The sequence below is a fragment of the Bemisia tabaci genome, chromosome 1 (genome assembly GCF_918797505.1).
Source record: "Bemisia tabaci chromosome 1, PGI_BMITA_v3".
Taxonomy (NCBI): Eukaryota; Metazoa; Arthropoda; class Insecta; order Hemiptera; family Aleyrodidae; genus Bemisia; species Bemisia tabaci.
Window position 1 is genome coordinate 4,290,121 of NC_092793.1, and position 18,044 is coordinate 4,308,164.

At 39.4% G+C, this 18,044-nt stretch overlaps 1 protein-coding gene across 3 annotated transcripts in view; it reads right to left on the minus strand.

The window, feature by feature from the left end:
* Positions 1–18,044, minus strand: part of LOC109032169 (uncharacterized) — a 276,458-nt gene that overhangs the window by 24,954 nt on the left and 233,460 nt on the right. For all 3 annotated transcript variants that reach the window (XM_072303601.1, XM_072303622.1, XM_072303571.1), the window contains exons 13-14: positions 16,126–16,239; positions 15,151–15,366 (exon numbers count right to left, since the gene is read on the minus strand). In XM_072303601.1, coding sequence (XP_072159702.1) covers positions 15,151–15,366; positions 16,126–16,239 — 330 coding nt within the window. The remainder of the gene's footprint in view (positions 1–15,150; positions 15,367–16,125; positions 16,240–18,044) is intronic.

The following is an 18,044-nucleotide window of genomic DNA, read 5'->3' on the forward strand; positions in this document are numbered from 1 at the left end:
GTCGAAAAATCGGGTTTAGATCAGAATCCTTTTTGATACAGGGATATTCAAAAGTCACGCACCACTGGCCATAACTTTAGTTCTAATTAAAATATCGACTTGCGGTTTGTGACGTTTTTCCTCATATCGAGGGGAAAACTTTTTTAGGTATTTTCCAGTTTTTGACCCCTCTAGGGGAGGGGAGCGGGGGCACCTAAAAATTTTAAATGGCCACCCCTCTCATGGCCAGTGGTGCGTGACTTTTGAAAAACCGTATGAACTTCCCTCTCCGCTAGCCAAAAAACGCTTTGAAATATTAGAGACCACGCTTGTGAAACACTCTGTATGAGAAAACAAATCTCGAAACCTACAACAAAAAACTTTACTTACGTAATATGTTTGGATAATGACGAGCGGTTTTTTGTCAGCGTTATTCCTGAAGTTGTTGTTGAGATCATTGGAATACATTTTCCTGTCCCGATGCGCCGTGTGCCGTATGCGGTGGGAATGTCAAGTGGCTGAAAAAGTTCGTGAGCGACGCACGCGTCGCGTTATGGGAGCCAAGCCACGTTATGGAAATCCGATACGTAACAGGAGCAAACGAAGTGTTACGGAGCGAAAGCGGTTTGCGGAAAATGAGATTGACGGATAAAAAAAAAACTTGCTCGATTTTCAATAAAGTCTTTTCAATGATTTTTTTTCAATGAAGTCTTTTCATTGAAGTTTTTTTAATGAAGTCTTTTCAATGAAATCTTTTCCACGATGTCTTTTCAATGTACTCTGTCGATGAAGTCTTTGACTATATAGTCTACTCACTGAAAAAGAGGTGATTCCGGCGAGAAAAGTATTAAAACTTGAGTAATTATTTCAACAAGACGGAAACTTTGTCACTGTCACCGGCCCAAACCATTACAAGGAAACAGTGCTCTGAGGTCAGGCATTTATACAAAATCGCACGACACGAACACTTTTCAGGTGGAAATATACCAAGAGGCGCGTTTCATTCTAATTCCAAAGCGGCATCAATTAAAACAATGATGGACTCTTAGAAGTTCACTTTTATATCATTCAATTATTGCAGAACCAATAAACGACTTGAACACACTTGATTTCGTTTTCAATACGAAACAGCGCTCGATTTTCTCACGATGAGGAATTAATTTTACTTTGAACAGGAACGTTAAAAGTCACTCAAAATTCACGGAGATAGATTCATTCGATAGCAAGTCACGATTGAAAACATTTTTTGAACGTCAGAACACTGAAACTAAGCAAAACTCGCACATGTTTGTTCATATTATACAACTTCGGGGAAAACCACTTTCAACGGTTCTGCGATGGAAATTTTTGCGCGCAAAAATAAAAAATAAATTACGTTTTTTAGTCTTTAGAATCCAAATTTGCTTCGTTCCTACTGCAAATTTTGCAAAAATATCAAAACTAAGGGAGGGAGAAACTTTTTCGAAGCAGTCAATCGTCACATATTTCCGCGTGAGGGAATGGAAAACTCCCCATGGATAAACACTCCAAATCCAAACTCCTCTACTTTTCTCTAATGTTGGTGGATCTTTCACTTGGAAAACACGAAAAGTTACTGGGATGCGAACGCGTGGCGGAGGACGCGGAAAGTAGCGGCGGTGTTGGCTCGTGGCAGACTGACGGACGGCGCGAGTTGAGCCGACTCCAGCGGGGAACCCGGCGATGCACCCGGAGCCCGCTTCCCATCCTCATCTCATTACGATCGCGGCACGGCATTGGCATGGCGTTCACAGGTGATCGACAGCTGTTCCATAGGAAAACCCGCTGCAACCCGCGGCGGGCAAGAGGGAGGCGCGGATGGCACGAAATTCGCCAATCCCGGGGTCGCCTTTCAAATAAATGGATCGCACAATGAGAAAAAAAAGGGCAGCAATTTGAATTACACACGGAAAAAAAGTGTCAAGGGTTATCCCCCAAAACTTTTCTACTATCCAAATTTGTTGGATGATATGGACATTTCCAATTAATTGTGATAGCACCGCAACTCAAGTTGGGGTAGGGTAGTACCGCAACATTTGGGTTAGTAACCTAATTTTTCGGGATACTACCACAAGTAATTGGGATACTACCACAACCCTGGTAAAAATTGCCAGTAGAATCTGTGTTCCAAAATACCATAGACCTACAGCCGCCTGTAAGATTTCCAATAGCTTCTATAGCCGGCTACACAATTTCTTATAGCCTTGTATAGCCGATGGCGATTAAGCAACAGCCTGGCGATAAAGTTTATGCTGAACGTTACTAATTACGGATGCTAGGACTTAGTGAGTTTTTGGACTACTGCTCTCTTTTTGGGCCGTAGTATCTTGATTTATTTTGCGAGGAAAGCTCCGTACTTTTGATGGATGCCTGCCATTCCTAAAATACATGTATTAGAGCGCCTTCAGTTTCGTATGATACTGTGCAATACCTCTAGTGTGAAATAGTTGCTTCAAGCGCCGTGGCACGCTGTGGCGCGGCAGGCGGGCAGCTAGCGCGGAACGCGCTTTGGCGCCTACAAACCTAACAGGGATACTTCACGCGTTGCGCAATGCGTGAAGTATCCACGTTGGGCTTGTAGGCGCCAGTGCGTCGCCGCTCCGCTTTGTCTAATATTTAATCTGCCGGAGTCAGCGTTATTCAACTCATGATTTTGAAATGTTTGGACACTCTGTATGGATAATTCTCATTTAAATTGATGAAAAAAAAATATGTTTTAAAGGAAAATATAATGTCTGTTTTGTAAATATTCAGGTAGTTCCGTATCAAACTTAATGATTTCCAAAGCACACGAATTTACACAATTTCTTATACCCTATTATAATCGATGGCGAGAAAGCAACAGCCAGGCGATAAAGTGAAAAGCCCGGCGATAGGAACTATAGCCCGGCTGCATAATTTTTTATCGCTTCGTATAGCCCGGCCGTATGATTTTCTCCGCATTCTACAGCCAGCTATATGATTTTCTGTAGCCTTCTTTAGCCGGCTATAAGAATTCCTATGGTATTTTGAAACGCAGCTCTTATCGCCAATTTTTACCAGGGAATTAATCTGGGTATTACCACAATTAATTGGGAGTGTCCATATCATCCAACAGTTGGGACTTAACCCCTACCTCTTTTTCCCGTGCAGGCAGAGTGGCACCTCTTGCTTATACGAATCGCTCAGGATGGCATGAAACGTAAGAAAGAAATGAAAGATTGGCAATTTTTGCGAAATATTTCATGAAATTTCACGAGGCTGTGAAATATTTCTTGTGTTTCAGGGACTAGAATATGCAATCCGCACTCAAACACACAAAAATAGAAGAAAGTCACAATTTTTACTTTTTGCGAAACACGAAGAAAGATCTGCATTTTTCAATAGCTTTCAAAAATGTCTAAAATTTCATCAAATACTTCACGCGAAACTTCCAGATTTTATTTTTCATGAAATTTTGCCACCCTGCTCGCCTCAGATTGGCTAATCCGCCTGGTGACCACATTCTGGAGCCCTTGTGGGAAATAGCACGCGGTTCATTTCTCATCGAAAATATCTTGGAAACAAGGAAAAATTTACGCGTCAGAGATTTCGGAAATCAATTCTCCAGATTATTCTGAAGAGATTGATAGGTGATACATGACAATTTTTTCTCAAACAAACAGAACAGTTCAACCTGGAATTTTGTTTTTTCAACTTGAGAAATGACTGTTGGTGTTTGTGAAAAAACCAAAATTCCACGTCAATGTTCGGTGTTTTATAGTTTATTTCATATCATACAAATTTTTTGACTCTCCGGAGATCAAATTGCATGACTCGAATAATGAAGGAGCTTTGAGCGTGTCCAACGATTCGTTCCTTAGCAGTCTTACTGATTGGGAAGTTGAATGCCACTTTGCGACAACATTTATACTACTTTCAGGAACTATTTCAACTCTCCGCAGATCAAATTCCATGCCAAACAAAACAAAACGGAATTTTGAGAGGGTTCGCTGATTCATAGTCCAGCAGACAAATGACTGAGAAAGCGACGCGCCGAAACCGGCCTGGAAATCTTACGTCGTACAACTATTTTAACTCTCCGGAGATCAAATTGCCTACCCAATTAAAATGAAGGAACTTTCAGCACGACCGATCTTTCAAGAGACGCTTATTTCGTGAGAACGAACTTCGCGACCGTAAAGATATTATTGTTTTATACCGACGTACACGATTTAACCATAAAAATTTGTTTTTCCAACAGGTGCAACTGACCATTCGTCTTGGAATTCCTTATCAAGAGGGCAGGTAAGTTATTACGGGCAGGTTCTCCTAAAAGAATATTTGTGCTATCGGGTAGAAGAAGCGAAACACAAGCCAAACGATGGTTTGTGCTGATTTCGGCACAGAACGCGGGAGAATGCTTATTGGTTGAATTCAACAGGAATTCGTCACTTGGTTTACAAAAGAGCGTAACTACACTTCGATATCAGTGGCGTGGCGTGCTTTGCGATACATCAATTGATCTGTCATTGAAACTTATGAAAAAGGATCGATAAACAGGGTGTTCGAACCAACATCTGAATAATCGATTCTTTACCATTGTTTCAAATGGGGCAATATCGATATAGTCGATCATTCACGCCTCGCCACTGTTTGAGATGAGCTCGGGAAAACACTGAGTCATACGGAAAACAGGGCTCATTGAGAAATATATATATATATACGTCTTCATGTCAGGAGAATGAGGAATTCGTCGCCTACCTGACATAAGGACGTAACTACACTCTGCAATGAGCCCTGTTTTCCATAGAATTCAATGCTTTTCCGGCTCATCTCAATGTGTAGTTACGCCCTTATGTCAGCCAAGCGACGAATTAGCCCTGATACATCGGACTTTGCCTAATTTCCGTTCATATTTTATTTTTCAAGATAAAGTGATCAACATTCTGACTTGAATTTTCTTAAAAGAAATCAATGCTTAAAAATGTAGTTAGGCTGTCTCTTGTTCAATGCGTCCAATTATTTTTACGCCGTGGATGGCACGCGAGCATTATTTGCGGATGATGTCGCCCCGATGCAGTGTGAAGTGGGTCTCACTTGTTCGCCGCATTATTACGTCACAGAATAACGGGTGTTATGTCTGTACTCTACGTAAATATACGCGGAGTGTGCTAGCCTCATAATGCATCTTATAATCGGCTGAACATTCGACAAATTTAAATCATTTCTGTGAGCCTGGGATTGTCACGACTGCAGTAACGTAACCTATGTCAATTTCCTGATAAATCCTATTGTCTGACATTTTTGAAGACGATAAGGCTTAGAAATGCACCGGTTACTTTTCAGCAGTAGCGTGACGTGAATTGCGATAAATCGATTGTTATGCCATTTAAACCTGTGCTAAAGAATCGATTATTAAGGTGTTCGCTGCGAACACCCTCTTTATCGATCATTTTCCATAGGTTTAAATGGCATAACAATCGATATATCGCAATTGCACGCCACTGCTTTTCAGCACCGACGGATTTAAATATTGCATTTCACCGGAGGACAAAAAGCGACTCGCGGAGTGCAACAGCAAAACTCCGCTGTTAACGTGGTAATGAGACTTAAACCTTGAAGCTAACGTGCCACATAACCGAAAAATACGTTGCTTTTATTGCAGAAATTCGCAGAAGATTCATCGGGTGCCCGCACGGTCTAGCACTCACTTCTAAGTCGTTCAGCTGAAAGTGATGGGATTACAGGCTCTTAAGACCGCTGATAAGGCGCGGAAACTTTAGGGTTTTTGCAGTAATTACCTGCAAATCAATAACCCTCTCTTTCCTCCTCGTTGGATGAGATATGGCTTCGGCGCACAATGGAACGGGTCGGTGGGAGAAGTCGAACAAAATGTGAAAACTTTAAACGCTTGTAACTCTACTACTACATAACATTGAGGTTTTAAAAATGGGTTTCATGGTAAAATTTTATAGAAAAACATACCTTAAACTTGAAATTGTGACGAAATAAAAAGACACATTTACAGTTTTAATAAAGAAATCCACCGACCGCTTTCAAAGGTCCCATTGTGCGGCGTCCCAAACTCGCGAGTGTACATATTTGCATTTCACGTATTTGTGTGATCCGTAAAGCTATATCTACGGTGAAACTGCAGGAAAAGGTATCTCGGTTGCGGCGTTTGTTAAGTTTCGCTCTCGTTTTATTTCTATAAAGGGGAACAAGCCATTATCACTTCTTGAAATCACAAAATATTCCATGAGCGTGGGTGAAAAATCACGGAAATTTTCAGGAAATGACGTTGATTGGTTTCCTATTAGACGATTAAAGTATGACAGGTAGCCCGCGATGTCGTAAATCGAGATGAGCGTTTCAGCAGTTTTACAGTCGAAACATGGTTTCGCCAATTACCGACAAGAAGTGCCGCTTACTTCGTCATAGATAAATTCGCGAATGGAGTTTAAATCTGCCATGCTGAGGAAGAACGCCCTATGAACCCTCAGGCGTTGCCAAAGATCTCCTGGTAAATCACTAATTTCCAAGAAATTTTTTTAACTAATTGTCTATCAATTTCTCAGATAATTTTACCTACTTGTAATTTTATCTGGAACTTCTGAAAATTTCAAGGAAAATATTTATAATTTTCCTCAAAAATAAACATTTTATCGAGGGAAATTTGGCAACTCTCGAATGTTCATACGGCGTTCTTCCTTAGCAGGGCAGAAATGGAAGGCGGTTATTTGTGTTGGGATGCCAGCCCCCTCGCTTTCTTTAATTGAAAAAAAAGGGTGGGGGAAATTTGAAGGGGAAAAAAATTCAGGCTTGAACATGCACCTCTACATAATACGACCATGGATCTGTATTGGGTTACCAACCCCTTCACTTTCTTCTATTGAAAAAAAGGTGAGTGGTTTGAAACAAAATCTTCAGGCGTGACGTGCACCTCTACTTCCTATTAAGTTCCTAGGTATCTAAAAATTTCAGGGAAAAATGTTCACAACTTTCCTCATAAATAAACATTTTACGGGAAAAATTTGGCAACTTTCGAACGTTCATACGGCGTTTGTCCTAAGCACAGCAGTGCACAGCCCTTCGTTTTTTACGATCTATTACGTGTCCCATTGATGCCACTTATGTCAGTGCAACAACATTTTTCCAGTTCCTTGTAAATTGGTGCGGTTCGTTGTCAGTTTAAAGAGCATTAAATAATCTTGTGATCATTCTAAGCCGAGTAAACAGCCATGACTCGTATGTTTGTGCGGTGCCTAGCAATCAGTTGCGCAGAACGGAAAACCATCGTTCCTCTGACTTAGGACCGTAAATCCATTCCCACGTGATTCCTGTTCTCCGTATTACTCTGTGCTTTCCGAGACTCATAGGGAAATGTTGATACGCCTTTATGTCAACAGCGGGCTGATTATTGAAATGGATGGGCAAAGCTATAGAGGAAGGAGACAAAAAGAGATATAGAGAGATCCTATCCCTAGTAAAAATTGGCAGTAGAATCTGTGTTCCAAAATACCATAGACCTAAAGCCGGTTGTAAGATTTCAAATACCTTCTGTAACCGGCTGTACAATTTCTTTTAGTCTTTTATAGCCGATGGCGACTAAGCAACAACCAGACGATAAAGTTTATGCTAAACGTTACTAAATACGGATACTAGGACTTGGTTAGTTTTTGGACTACCGCTCTCTTTTTGTGCCGTAGTAGCTTGATTTATTTTGCGAGGAAAGCTCCGTTGCGCAATGCGTGAAGTATCCCTGTTAGGTTTGTAGGCGCCAATGCGCGTTTGCGCAATGCGTGAAGTATCCCTGTTAGGTTTGTAGGCGTCAATGCGCGTTTGCGCAATGTGTGAAGTATCTCTGTTAGGTTTGTAGGCGCCAGTGCGTCGCCGCTCCGTTTGTGCTAGGCTTTAATATTTAATCTCGCGGAGTCAGCGTTTTTTCAACTCATGATTTTGGAATGTTTGCACACTTTGTATGGACTATTCTCATTTTAATTGATGGAAAAAAAAAATGTTTTAAAGGAAAATATAATGTGTGTTTTGTAAATATTATGGTAGTTCCGTAGGTATCAAACTTAATGATTTCCAAAGCACACGAATTTCTACACAATTTCTTTTAGCCTTTTGTAGTCAATGGCGATAAAGTGTAAAGCCCGGCGATGGGAACAATAGCCCGACTGTATACTTTTTTATAGCTTCGTAAAGCCCGGCTACATGATTTTCTCCGCTTTCTACAGTCAGCTATATGATTTTCAATAGCCTTCTATAGTCGGCTATAAGAACTCCTATGGTATTTTGAAACGCAGCTCCTATCACCAATTTTTACCAGGGGATGGAAGCGGGTGGTTGCAATGGACAAAAGAGGTAGGTAATAGACAAACTAACGGTAACCCGCGAGAGACCCGACAATTAGTCTATCATTTTCTCCCTTTGTCTATGGAATCACCCATTTCAACCAATAGGATCGCTCCATACTCCGTATGTCTTCTTTGTCTATAGCTTTGTCCATCAATTTCAATAATCAGTCCGCAAGACGATGAAATAGAAAAAAGTAATCAAGAGGGGAAGGGAGGAATGCGATCAAAGGGTTTTATTGTAATTTCAAGTAAAATGCTACAAACTACGTTGTAATGCAGAGTGACCGGAGGGTGATCAGACCCGCTGTTTCTCTTGACTATTCCTCTGTTTGAGGGAACCCATGCTTTTTGCAAAAATACGAAAATATCCGTACGATTTCAAGCAATTTCAAGTTCGATGATTCCCCTTTCAAAATCCTCTCTATATTACAAAATCATTTTTAAGAGGCCCGATAAACGGTGTGAGGAAGGAGGATAACGTCGTTTTCTTATTCAATTAAAATTATTTGCTTAATAACCGCCTACGGGCCATTTCAACGATTTCGCTGGCCGCGAAGCACACTTCGAAAGTCCGCGCAGTGCCCCGGGGGTTGGGCCGCGTAGCAGACAGGGGGCGGAACACCCTGGCTTAATAAATGCGGGTCATTTTGCGATGGCGCTTTACAGCTTATTCCTTTTGAATACGGATTCAAGTTAATTTTAGGTTTTCATGGCTTCAGACAGTCTTTGAGTAAAATATACTGAAATTCAAAAAAAGCTTTTGAGAACCATTGACGAAACAAAGTTTTAATTCCTCTATCTCTTTACTTTTCGCTCTAAAGAAAAAAAAAGAGGAAAAAATCGACGGATAAAAAAAAAAAATTGTTTCGTATAACTTCTCTGTTAAAAAAATAATAATATGAAAAAGGAGAAAAACAGGAGGACCTCCTGAACTTGGATACGGTCACTGATCTAGTAGCTCGCAGCAGCGCCTCTAATTAATTTGAAAATTAAGTTACTCAAAAAGACATGACATTATACGTGCGAAAATCTGCAATTAATTAGGAAAACTGTAGAGGCGAAGAAAATTCATTCCTATTCCATGATCAAGACGGCAAAATCTGAACAAGAGGCAATAAACAGCCGGTAATCGCCCCACGAAATGAGTTTCTTGCTCGTAGGGAACTCGTATCTGAAGGTGAACGATGACAATTAAACTTGCACTGTGGCAGCTTTTAAACAAAGCGAGACGAAATGAGAAAAAGAACCAGCTTGTTCATCGCCGTCCGTGGATTTCAGAGTCATGACGCCATTTGTAAAATATTTACCGAAACCTTTAGTCGACCATTGTGACTCAATGAGAAAAAATGAGTATACGCCTCGATCCCTAACCTACGGTAGGTTTTAAAAACCAGCCTACTTTGTGCGGAATATTTTACTTCTTCTTCTTCCTTTTAAACTTAAGGTAATCCCAAAAAACATTATACGCTCATATCATGTAGTATTCAAAAAAAATTTACCTCTTACTTTTAGTGAGAATGAGCAAAATTTATATGCACATTCTTAATGTTTGTAATTTTAAAGAGAAAAAATACTAATAATTTCAAGATTATCTTCAAAAAGAATTTGAGAGGAATGGAACAAACAAAATTGATGTTTAAAAAACTAAGAAAATTGAAATTTCAGATGATGACGCTCCAAAATTTTTGACATAGGAACTGATTTTCTTCTGATGAAAATCTTAAGTGTGGCTGCGATTGGCAGATCAGTACGTTAACCATAGTCTTCCGTTCAAAAATAATTATTTTTGCGCAAAAACTTTCAAAATTATGAGTAAGTCAAAAAATATGTGCTGAGATAGTGCTAAATCATCACCTAATTTAGATTGCAAGTCAAAAGGAAGTGAATAACAAGTACATAAAACTACCGACGAACATCATTACAGGACGAGGGTGAAAAAATAATCTAAAAGAGAGGCTTTCATTGCGACGCTGCTTCAAAACTTGAGTAACGATGAATTTTCTCACATTCCAACGTTTTTAAAAGACTCAAACGAATAATGTTTTGACGGGTCATCTTTCGTTTACCGCCCATAAACTTTCTAATTACATCATGCGATTATAAAAACAATTTTACGCGAACCACCAAAAATATACACAAAAATATTGATACGTACTCTACATATTAAAAAAAATTTCCACAACTGCATTTGGGAGTGTCGTACTTTTAACCCGACTTGAACATTCGACGCAGCAGACTGAGTTATACGTTCATTTTCATTTCAGTTATTCGATTTTTTCGTGTCCCAAATATATCCGGACGTCCATGAATAAAACGACGCAGTAAGCGTACACCACCTAAGTAATTACTCCACGTTATGTCAAAATGCCTCCTAAACAAACGACTAGTATGAAAATACGTAAATTCAAGATCAAGTGCACCAGGCAAACGATCAATTAAATTTAATTAAAGAAATTCATCTTTACACACGTAAAATTTCATCACGTTCAGTGTTAAATTCTCGCCACTTCATTAGATCAATGTGTCGATGACCTCCTGTGCTATACCGAAGTTTTTGGGGGCTAATCAAGAGATTGATAGAAAAAGCGATAGACTAAGAAGACATAGGGAGTATGGATCGATCCTATTGGTTGAAATAGGTGGTTCCTATAGACTAAGGGAGAAAATGATGGACTAACTATAGAGTCTCTCGTGGGTTGCGGTTAAGTCTATTATCTACCTCCTTTTCCCGCATAGGATCCCTCCATATCCCTTTCGTCATCTTTGTCTATGGTTTTGTCTATCAATTTCAATAATGAGCCCAATGGCTCGAAAAAAATGTGTTAACTTCTACCTAGAGTCAGTCCGTTTGATAAAAAAAATCTCAAAATTCGATAAATTGTTCGACGATCAATCTTTAGAATACAATGATCTAAAAGAAGATTTAATTGTTTTAATTGAGATTTTTTTTAATAATTGCATGAGAGCGCCAGTGATTGATTCGTGCCGCTCACTACCTATTTTCGATTATGTCAGTTTACTCAGTTTACTTTCACTAATTCCTAACGATGGGTGCCGGGCCCGGGTTTCCTCCAGATTGAAGAATGCAGAACCATTACATGCATTTTCTTTTTCCTTGTGGATTCCGCCAAGGGAAACACAATTTAAAATACCACTGCAATCAAGCATTTCTCTCATTTATTTAAGTTCAAAGGTAGGCCGGGTTTACGTTCAAAACAAGATCATAACTATTTTTATTGGATTTTAAAGCGTAATTCGTAAATTTATCCAATGCTTTACTAAAAATAATAATTATTCCAAGCTAATTTTGTAACAGCGTAAAGAAAAAAAATTAGTTTCACCTTCTTTATAAGATGTATTTCATTAATTTCACACAATTTTGCAACGTACGTATCACTCTTACATTGGAAAAAAAAACACATTGGATCTAGAGTCCAGACTCTTGAAAACACTGACAAGAAAAAATACTCTTGATTCAATCGGATTTTTGCTTGAATCAAAACGAAATCCGCTTAAATTAAGAGGCTTGGTTCTTGATTTAAGCTAGATTCTGATTGAATCAAGAGAACTTTTTCTTGTCGATGTTTTAAGAGTCTGGACTCTAGATCCAATGTGTTTTTTTTTTCCAGTGTATGTTGAGAATTGTTCTCAGACTCACAAAACACACCAACTATGCAAACTCAGCATGAAAGTTGTGATATTTTGCACGTATAAAATTATCAAAACGCGGTGCAGAAATTACTAACTGTAATCCCGTACTTACTTACATACACTCATACGAAAGTGAGTGAAGTAAAAAAAAATCCAATTTAAGCCCATCCCGCCACATATTAATCCCGCGCGCCTTTGGTCGGTAAAGTTTAAAAAAAAAAAGTAAAAAAAAAACCAAAAATTAACTTAACTGCTGTGACATTCTTCCTAGCTGTACTTTAAATGCGCTAATTCAGATAATGTGTTATGATAAAACAAAATCCCATTCCCTTGAAATACATAAATGAGGACTTATCTGTAACAATAAGCGGATGTGAAAAATTACCTTTTCGAAACACGCTTAAAAAACTGTTTTGTTCACACAAAAGTTTAATATCTTTGGCTCTGGCATAATGTGCAGATCCCGAAGATCACATCTCAAGTATTTTCTCAAAATTTTTTCGATGCCAAAACAGTTTTTTGAATGTGTTTCGGAAAGGTAATTTATCACATCCGCTATTGTTACAGATAAGTCCTCAAATAATGATTTAAATAATCGGCGATTTCAACTAATGAAAGCGAAATGAACACATTTTGTTGATTGTCTCGATGGCAAGTAAGTAATTACTGGTTTGGTGATCCAACTGCAATAAAAACAGAGGCTGGGTCAATGGTCGGCGCTGAGCGCATGCAGGTGATGTGACAGTGCCCCCACAATATATGCGGCTAACGGCACAGCTCATGGATCTAACGCCACTGTATAAACAATGCACCATGAACATACCGTGAATAGTCTATTGGCCGTTGCCTGATTGCGGCTCGTTAAACGGCATCATGATGTGGATGGCTAAAATCATGAAATAGACGCAATGCCATGTTTCAAAATGTCCAAATTTAGGTCTACAGAGCAGTAAATCAGACTTACCGCAGGTTCTGACTGACTTTCACTTAAGGTGATTCGTCAAGCTCAAGAGAAGTGGTCGAACTGGAATGCGATATATCGCATGCCATTTCAACCACGTCACTTGAGCTTTCAAGGGATCTCTTTTTTCCCGGCAGCTTCCATGGAAGTTAGGGTGATTCGAAAAAAATTTTCCGTCTTGAATTTTGGTTCCTAGTAGAAATTCTAGGCGAAAAGGGACAAGTATAGAGCTGGGAAAATTGTGTGTGAATACGTTAATTTTTGGAGGGTGCGCAACCCCGTTCTGCGGACAAAATTCGTGATTTTTGTATTGTGACTTTCAGACACATGTGACAAAAAGTGACAATACGAAAAATCAAAGCGAATCGACTCGAATTTTTTCTCAGCTCAATTCTTGTTACCTACCGTCCCTAGTTTCTACCGGGAACCAAAATCCGTGACCGAAATTTTCCTTCTGCAGCACCCTAACTTCGATGGACGCTGCCGTAATGTGGCAAGTATGTTGTGCGCGGGGGAACGGACTCTGAGAGAGCCTGACAGAGCGCCGGCGCCGGGTCCTAAACGGAAATATGCTCATTACTCCATGCTCTTTTTTTCGCGGTTGGAGCTCCCAAGCCCCGCCGCGCGCCGCGCCACTTTCCGTGCGATGCGCCCGACTAGTCACATGCATAAATTCCAAGCCCACCGGGGTGATACGAGGTTCTTCACAACTTCGAAAGACGACCGACGAAAACTTCTACAGAAACTCGAAAAAAAAATACTTAAACTCGAACGTAACGCTTCGCTCTACACCCCCCCCCCCCCCCCGGTAACGCCGCATAACGCTGGCGAAGTTTTTGACGACCTTCAGGTCACGCTCAGATATTTGTGAACACAATGCAAACAATTATATCAGCAGAATATTCGTTATATAGTTTCACCCGAAATGAGCTGCAAAACCGGGTTTGTGCGCTGATTGATTTCATTAATGATAGGGTAAGTAAATAACGTAACACCAGTTTCGATGGTATCCGTGCACCGTTTATAAAAATTAATATTTGGAGCGGACAGGTAATCGTCCGGATTACGCGGCGCGGGCCGGAAAGACTTGAGCTCAATCCCTATTGTTTTAGGTTTACGTAATGCGAGACGGCGCGTCAAGGCATAATCGAACCATATCAAAATCCATGATTCCTGATATTCAATTTATGATTAATCGATTCCAACCGGTTCATTGCAAGAGATTGCCCATCAAAAGTGTGGGTGCAAACAAGCGTTCAAAGTGATTACTAGCTGTGAAATTGGCGATCGTTTAAGCAGGCCAACATTTTTGCTGAGGACCATTCTGCCGTGCTAAGGAAGAACGCCGTATGAACATTCGAGAGTCGCCAAATTTCCCAGGATAAAACATGTATTTTTGACGAAATTTTGGTATATTTTTCCTTAAAATTTTCGGATATTTTAGAATAAATTGCGAACAAAATAGTCTGAAAAATCAGGAGAAAAATATTTACAATTTCCACAATAAATTCGTATTTAATCAGAGGAAATTTGGCGACGCCTGGGAGTTCATGCGGCGTTCTTCCTCAGCATGGCAGATTTGTCCCTAAGACTGACACTTATGCTCTCCGGAAAATCTCTTGAAAATAAGGCAAAGAAAAGCGCTTTAAAATAAGTAATATTTACACCACATAGAACACCGAAGTCAATCAAATCCATAGTTATTGGGCGAGGTTTTTTTTTTTTTTGGGGGGGGGGGTCAACGAAACTGTAAAAAGTAGTTTATTTATAATTTGATACTCTCAGATCTTGCACGAGCACCAGTTTTTCGCCTTCACCCACATTCCTGCACATCGTTTGTCCCGGCGTTTTAGACTCACGAGTGTTGCGATGTTTTTGTACTTGTCATTTAATAAAGAAACCAAACCAGATCCAATACGTTTGATGAGAGCTATCAAAGCATCAATAACAAAACTGCGAAACGAGAAGCGATAGACGAGCTTTTGAGTTCGCCTTCATTCACGCTCGATACCACTTCAACTGCTTCTGGGAGATCTTTCCTCCTCACCGCAATAAATGATAACAAATCGTCCTCGCTTGTGCGACTTTCGCAACAAAAAAAAATCGCTCGAACATTAGCAACTACGTCAATTCCTACACTTTAATAGCAAAAAATGATTTAAAAAAGGCATAAAAGGCAACGATCATGCTAGTTTTGGAAAAGCAATGCTGACTCACCACTTTGGCTTGAGTTGAGCTAGAGGTGACATTTGTACTTGTCTGACTGTCTTGACTACCAGGTGGAGAAAACATCCTCCTATGAGCACGTTTGAATTCTTGCATTAACTGTTCGTGTTGGATCACCTTCTCTTTGTCAAAGTTCGATCTCAACTTCTCTAACTTGCCGCCTTTTTGGGGTGGCTGATCCACACTAGCTGGATCACTGGCTTTCCGCTAGATATACACATGACGAACATTAGTGAGTTATAATACAGTATCGGTCAAAAAATAATCAATTTTTTACTCCGAATATTTCGCAGTTTCGACAGCATAATATTATCATGGCAAACATATCTGACCAAGCACAAGCATGTTAAAGGAAACTTTATGTTAATTTTATTAGATACCTAGTTGTCTTTCCTTTAAAAAATCAATGAAAAGACAAAGATTCAGGTACCTCCTTTTTTTCTTTAAAAAAGCAAAAAAAAAACCTTCTCAAGTAGCACATGGTGAAATTAATTGAAATTAAAGAAACAAGTTCTTGCCATTATTTAGGAGTGTGGTGAATGTTGTCTACACACTAATTTAAGCGGCTTCCTCCATTGTTTCTTGCAATAAAATTGAAATAAGTTACAATTCGTTTTGCATTTGAACTTTCTCACCGCCGTTCTTACACATAGAACTCATTTTCTATGGATTTTTTTTTTTTTTAAAAATCGGCATCTACTCAGGCTACTCAAAATATTGCAATTTGATAGGAAAAATTTGCAATTTTGTTGCATTGATTTTCAAAATTATTTTAGAATTTCCGTTGCACTACGCTACTTGGGTTGCGATCTTAAAATTTAGAGTGAGTATCTCAAAATACTTGTAAATGCAAGTTTTGTTTCAATCAATATGAAAATTTGCCCAAAAGTTTGCAAAAGACACACTGTATACTGTAAATACATTGTTCTGTGTTTTATAGACTGTAAGGAGGGGAACTGCACTTACCTCTGATCTCCTTTGTATCTCTTGACTAATGGCACTACTGAGGCTAGTCATACTACTACCAGAAAATGAGCTCCCTGAAGAACTTTTATCTAAATACTTATTATTTTGATTTCTCTGAAAACAAAAAGGAAAAAATGAATGAATAAGATAAAGTATCATATGCAGCGATTAAATCAGAATGAACGTCATCTTTGACCCTTCTGTGAAATACATTGCGAAAAAGGTCCAACAAGGTTGCGAACAACACTGGAAAAAAAGTCACTTAAATCTAGAGTCCAGACTCTTAATAACATTGACAAGCAAAAACACTCTTGGTTAAATCCGATTTTTCCCTGATTCGAAGAGCTGAGCCTCTAATCTTGAGTTAGGCGGATTTCCTTTTGATTACAGCAAAAATTCCGATTGAATCAAGAGTATTTTTTCTTGTAAATGCTTTTAAGAGTTTGGACTCTGGATCCAAGCAACATTTTTTTTTTTTTTTTTCAAGTGAATTAAGATTAATAGAAGAGGAAAGGGGATCATCCGGATGAAAAAGTTTATTTGCAAGTTGTGGAAAATGAATATACCCTAAAGATTGTAATTTTGCTTCTTGAGGAAAGAGAAGCGATGTAGATAAGAGCAGGAAATGCTCGCTGTTACTTTGTCGTCCTACTTAAAAACTGACTTCGGATAAATCGGCAGAACTTTTCCCACTGACTACAATACCTGTCGTCGGCCAAACCGGAGCAGCAGGTCGATTGTTGAATCGTTATCGAATGACCTTGATCGATAAATAGCATTGTAAAGATAGGGATTTATCGATCAAGTCCATTCGATAACGATCCAACAATCGACCCGCTGCGAGCCGATTATTGAAAGTTTAAAGCAGCTCGGTGTGACATCGAAATGCGATGTATTTCATGGTTGAGATAGGGCTATTCTTGTCTTGTCAGGCCGACAAAGTTTCAATAATCGGCCCACGCCACGCTGTGGCGTTCTACTTCAGCAGGGCTCTAGAAGTAGCGGGAATGCCGAAAAAATGTCTCATTTCAAAATGAGTTGGGCAAAGTTTCCCCAATAATGCAATAATACCTCCTGATCCTAAAAACGGCGTCTTGAAAAAATAGCGTCAAGTGAATACTTACCGAAAATATTCAGTATGTCCGGAAACATTCTCAGGTTGCGCACAAAAGGTAAATCGTCAAATGAATATTAACGGAGATATTCAGTAATTCGGACCACTATTTACGCGCAAAACCAGGGAGTGTTTCCAGCAATCATTTGATGTAACCGGAAATGCTGAATATTTCCGAAAAGTATTCACTTGACGCTACTTTTTTCGACGAAATTTTTCGGGATCAACGGGTTAACGCATGGGCAAAACTTGGTCTGCTTCATTTTTAAATGAAACATTTTTTTGGCATTTTCACCACGAGAACCCGATTGCAGTAAAACGTCCCAGCTTCGATTAATCAAATTAAGGGTTCACAAAATTCGGAGGAAAAATTTTGTCGACTTTAAAACATTTGCTCAGTTTGAAGCGAGACACCGAAACGACAACGATTTCCCAGACTACCCAAGGAACACTGCCGTGCTAAGGAAAAACGCGGTATGAGTCTGATGTTGCAAAGTTTCCTTCGATGAAAACCGAATTTACTGGGATACTTCTGAAAATTATTTTACGAAATTTTCAGACAATTTTTTACGCAATTTAATATAAAATATCTGAAAATTTTATGGGGAAATATGCAGAAATTCTTTCAAAAATACATGTTTTAACATGGCAACTCTCGAATGTTCATACGGCGTTCTTCCTTAGCACGGCAGAACAGTGATCGCGATAAGTTACGATTCGATCGGAGACCCCTGGTAAAAATTGGCGATAGGAGCTGCGTTTCAAAATACCATAGAAGTTCTTATAGCCGACTGAAGAAGGCGAT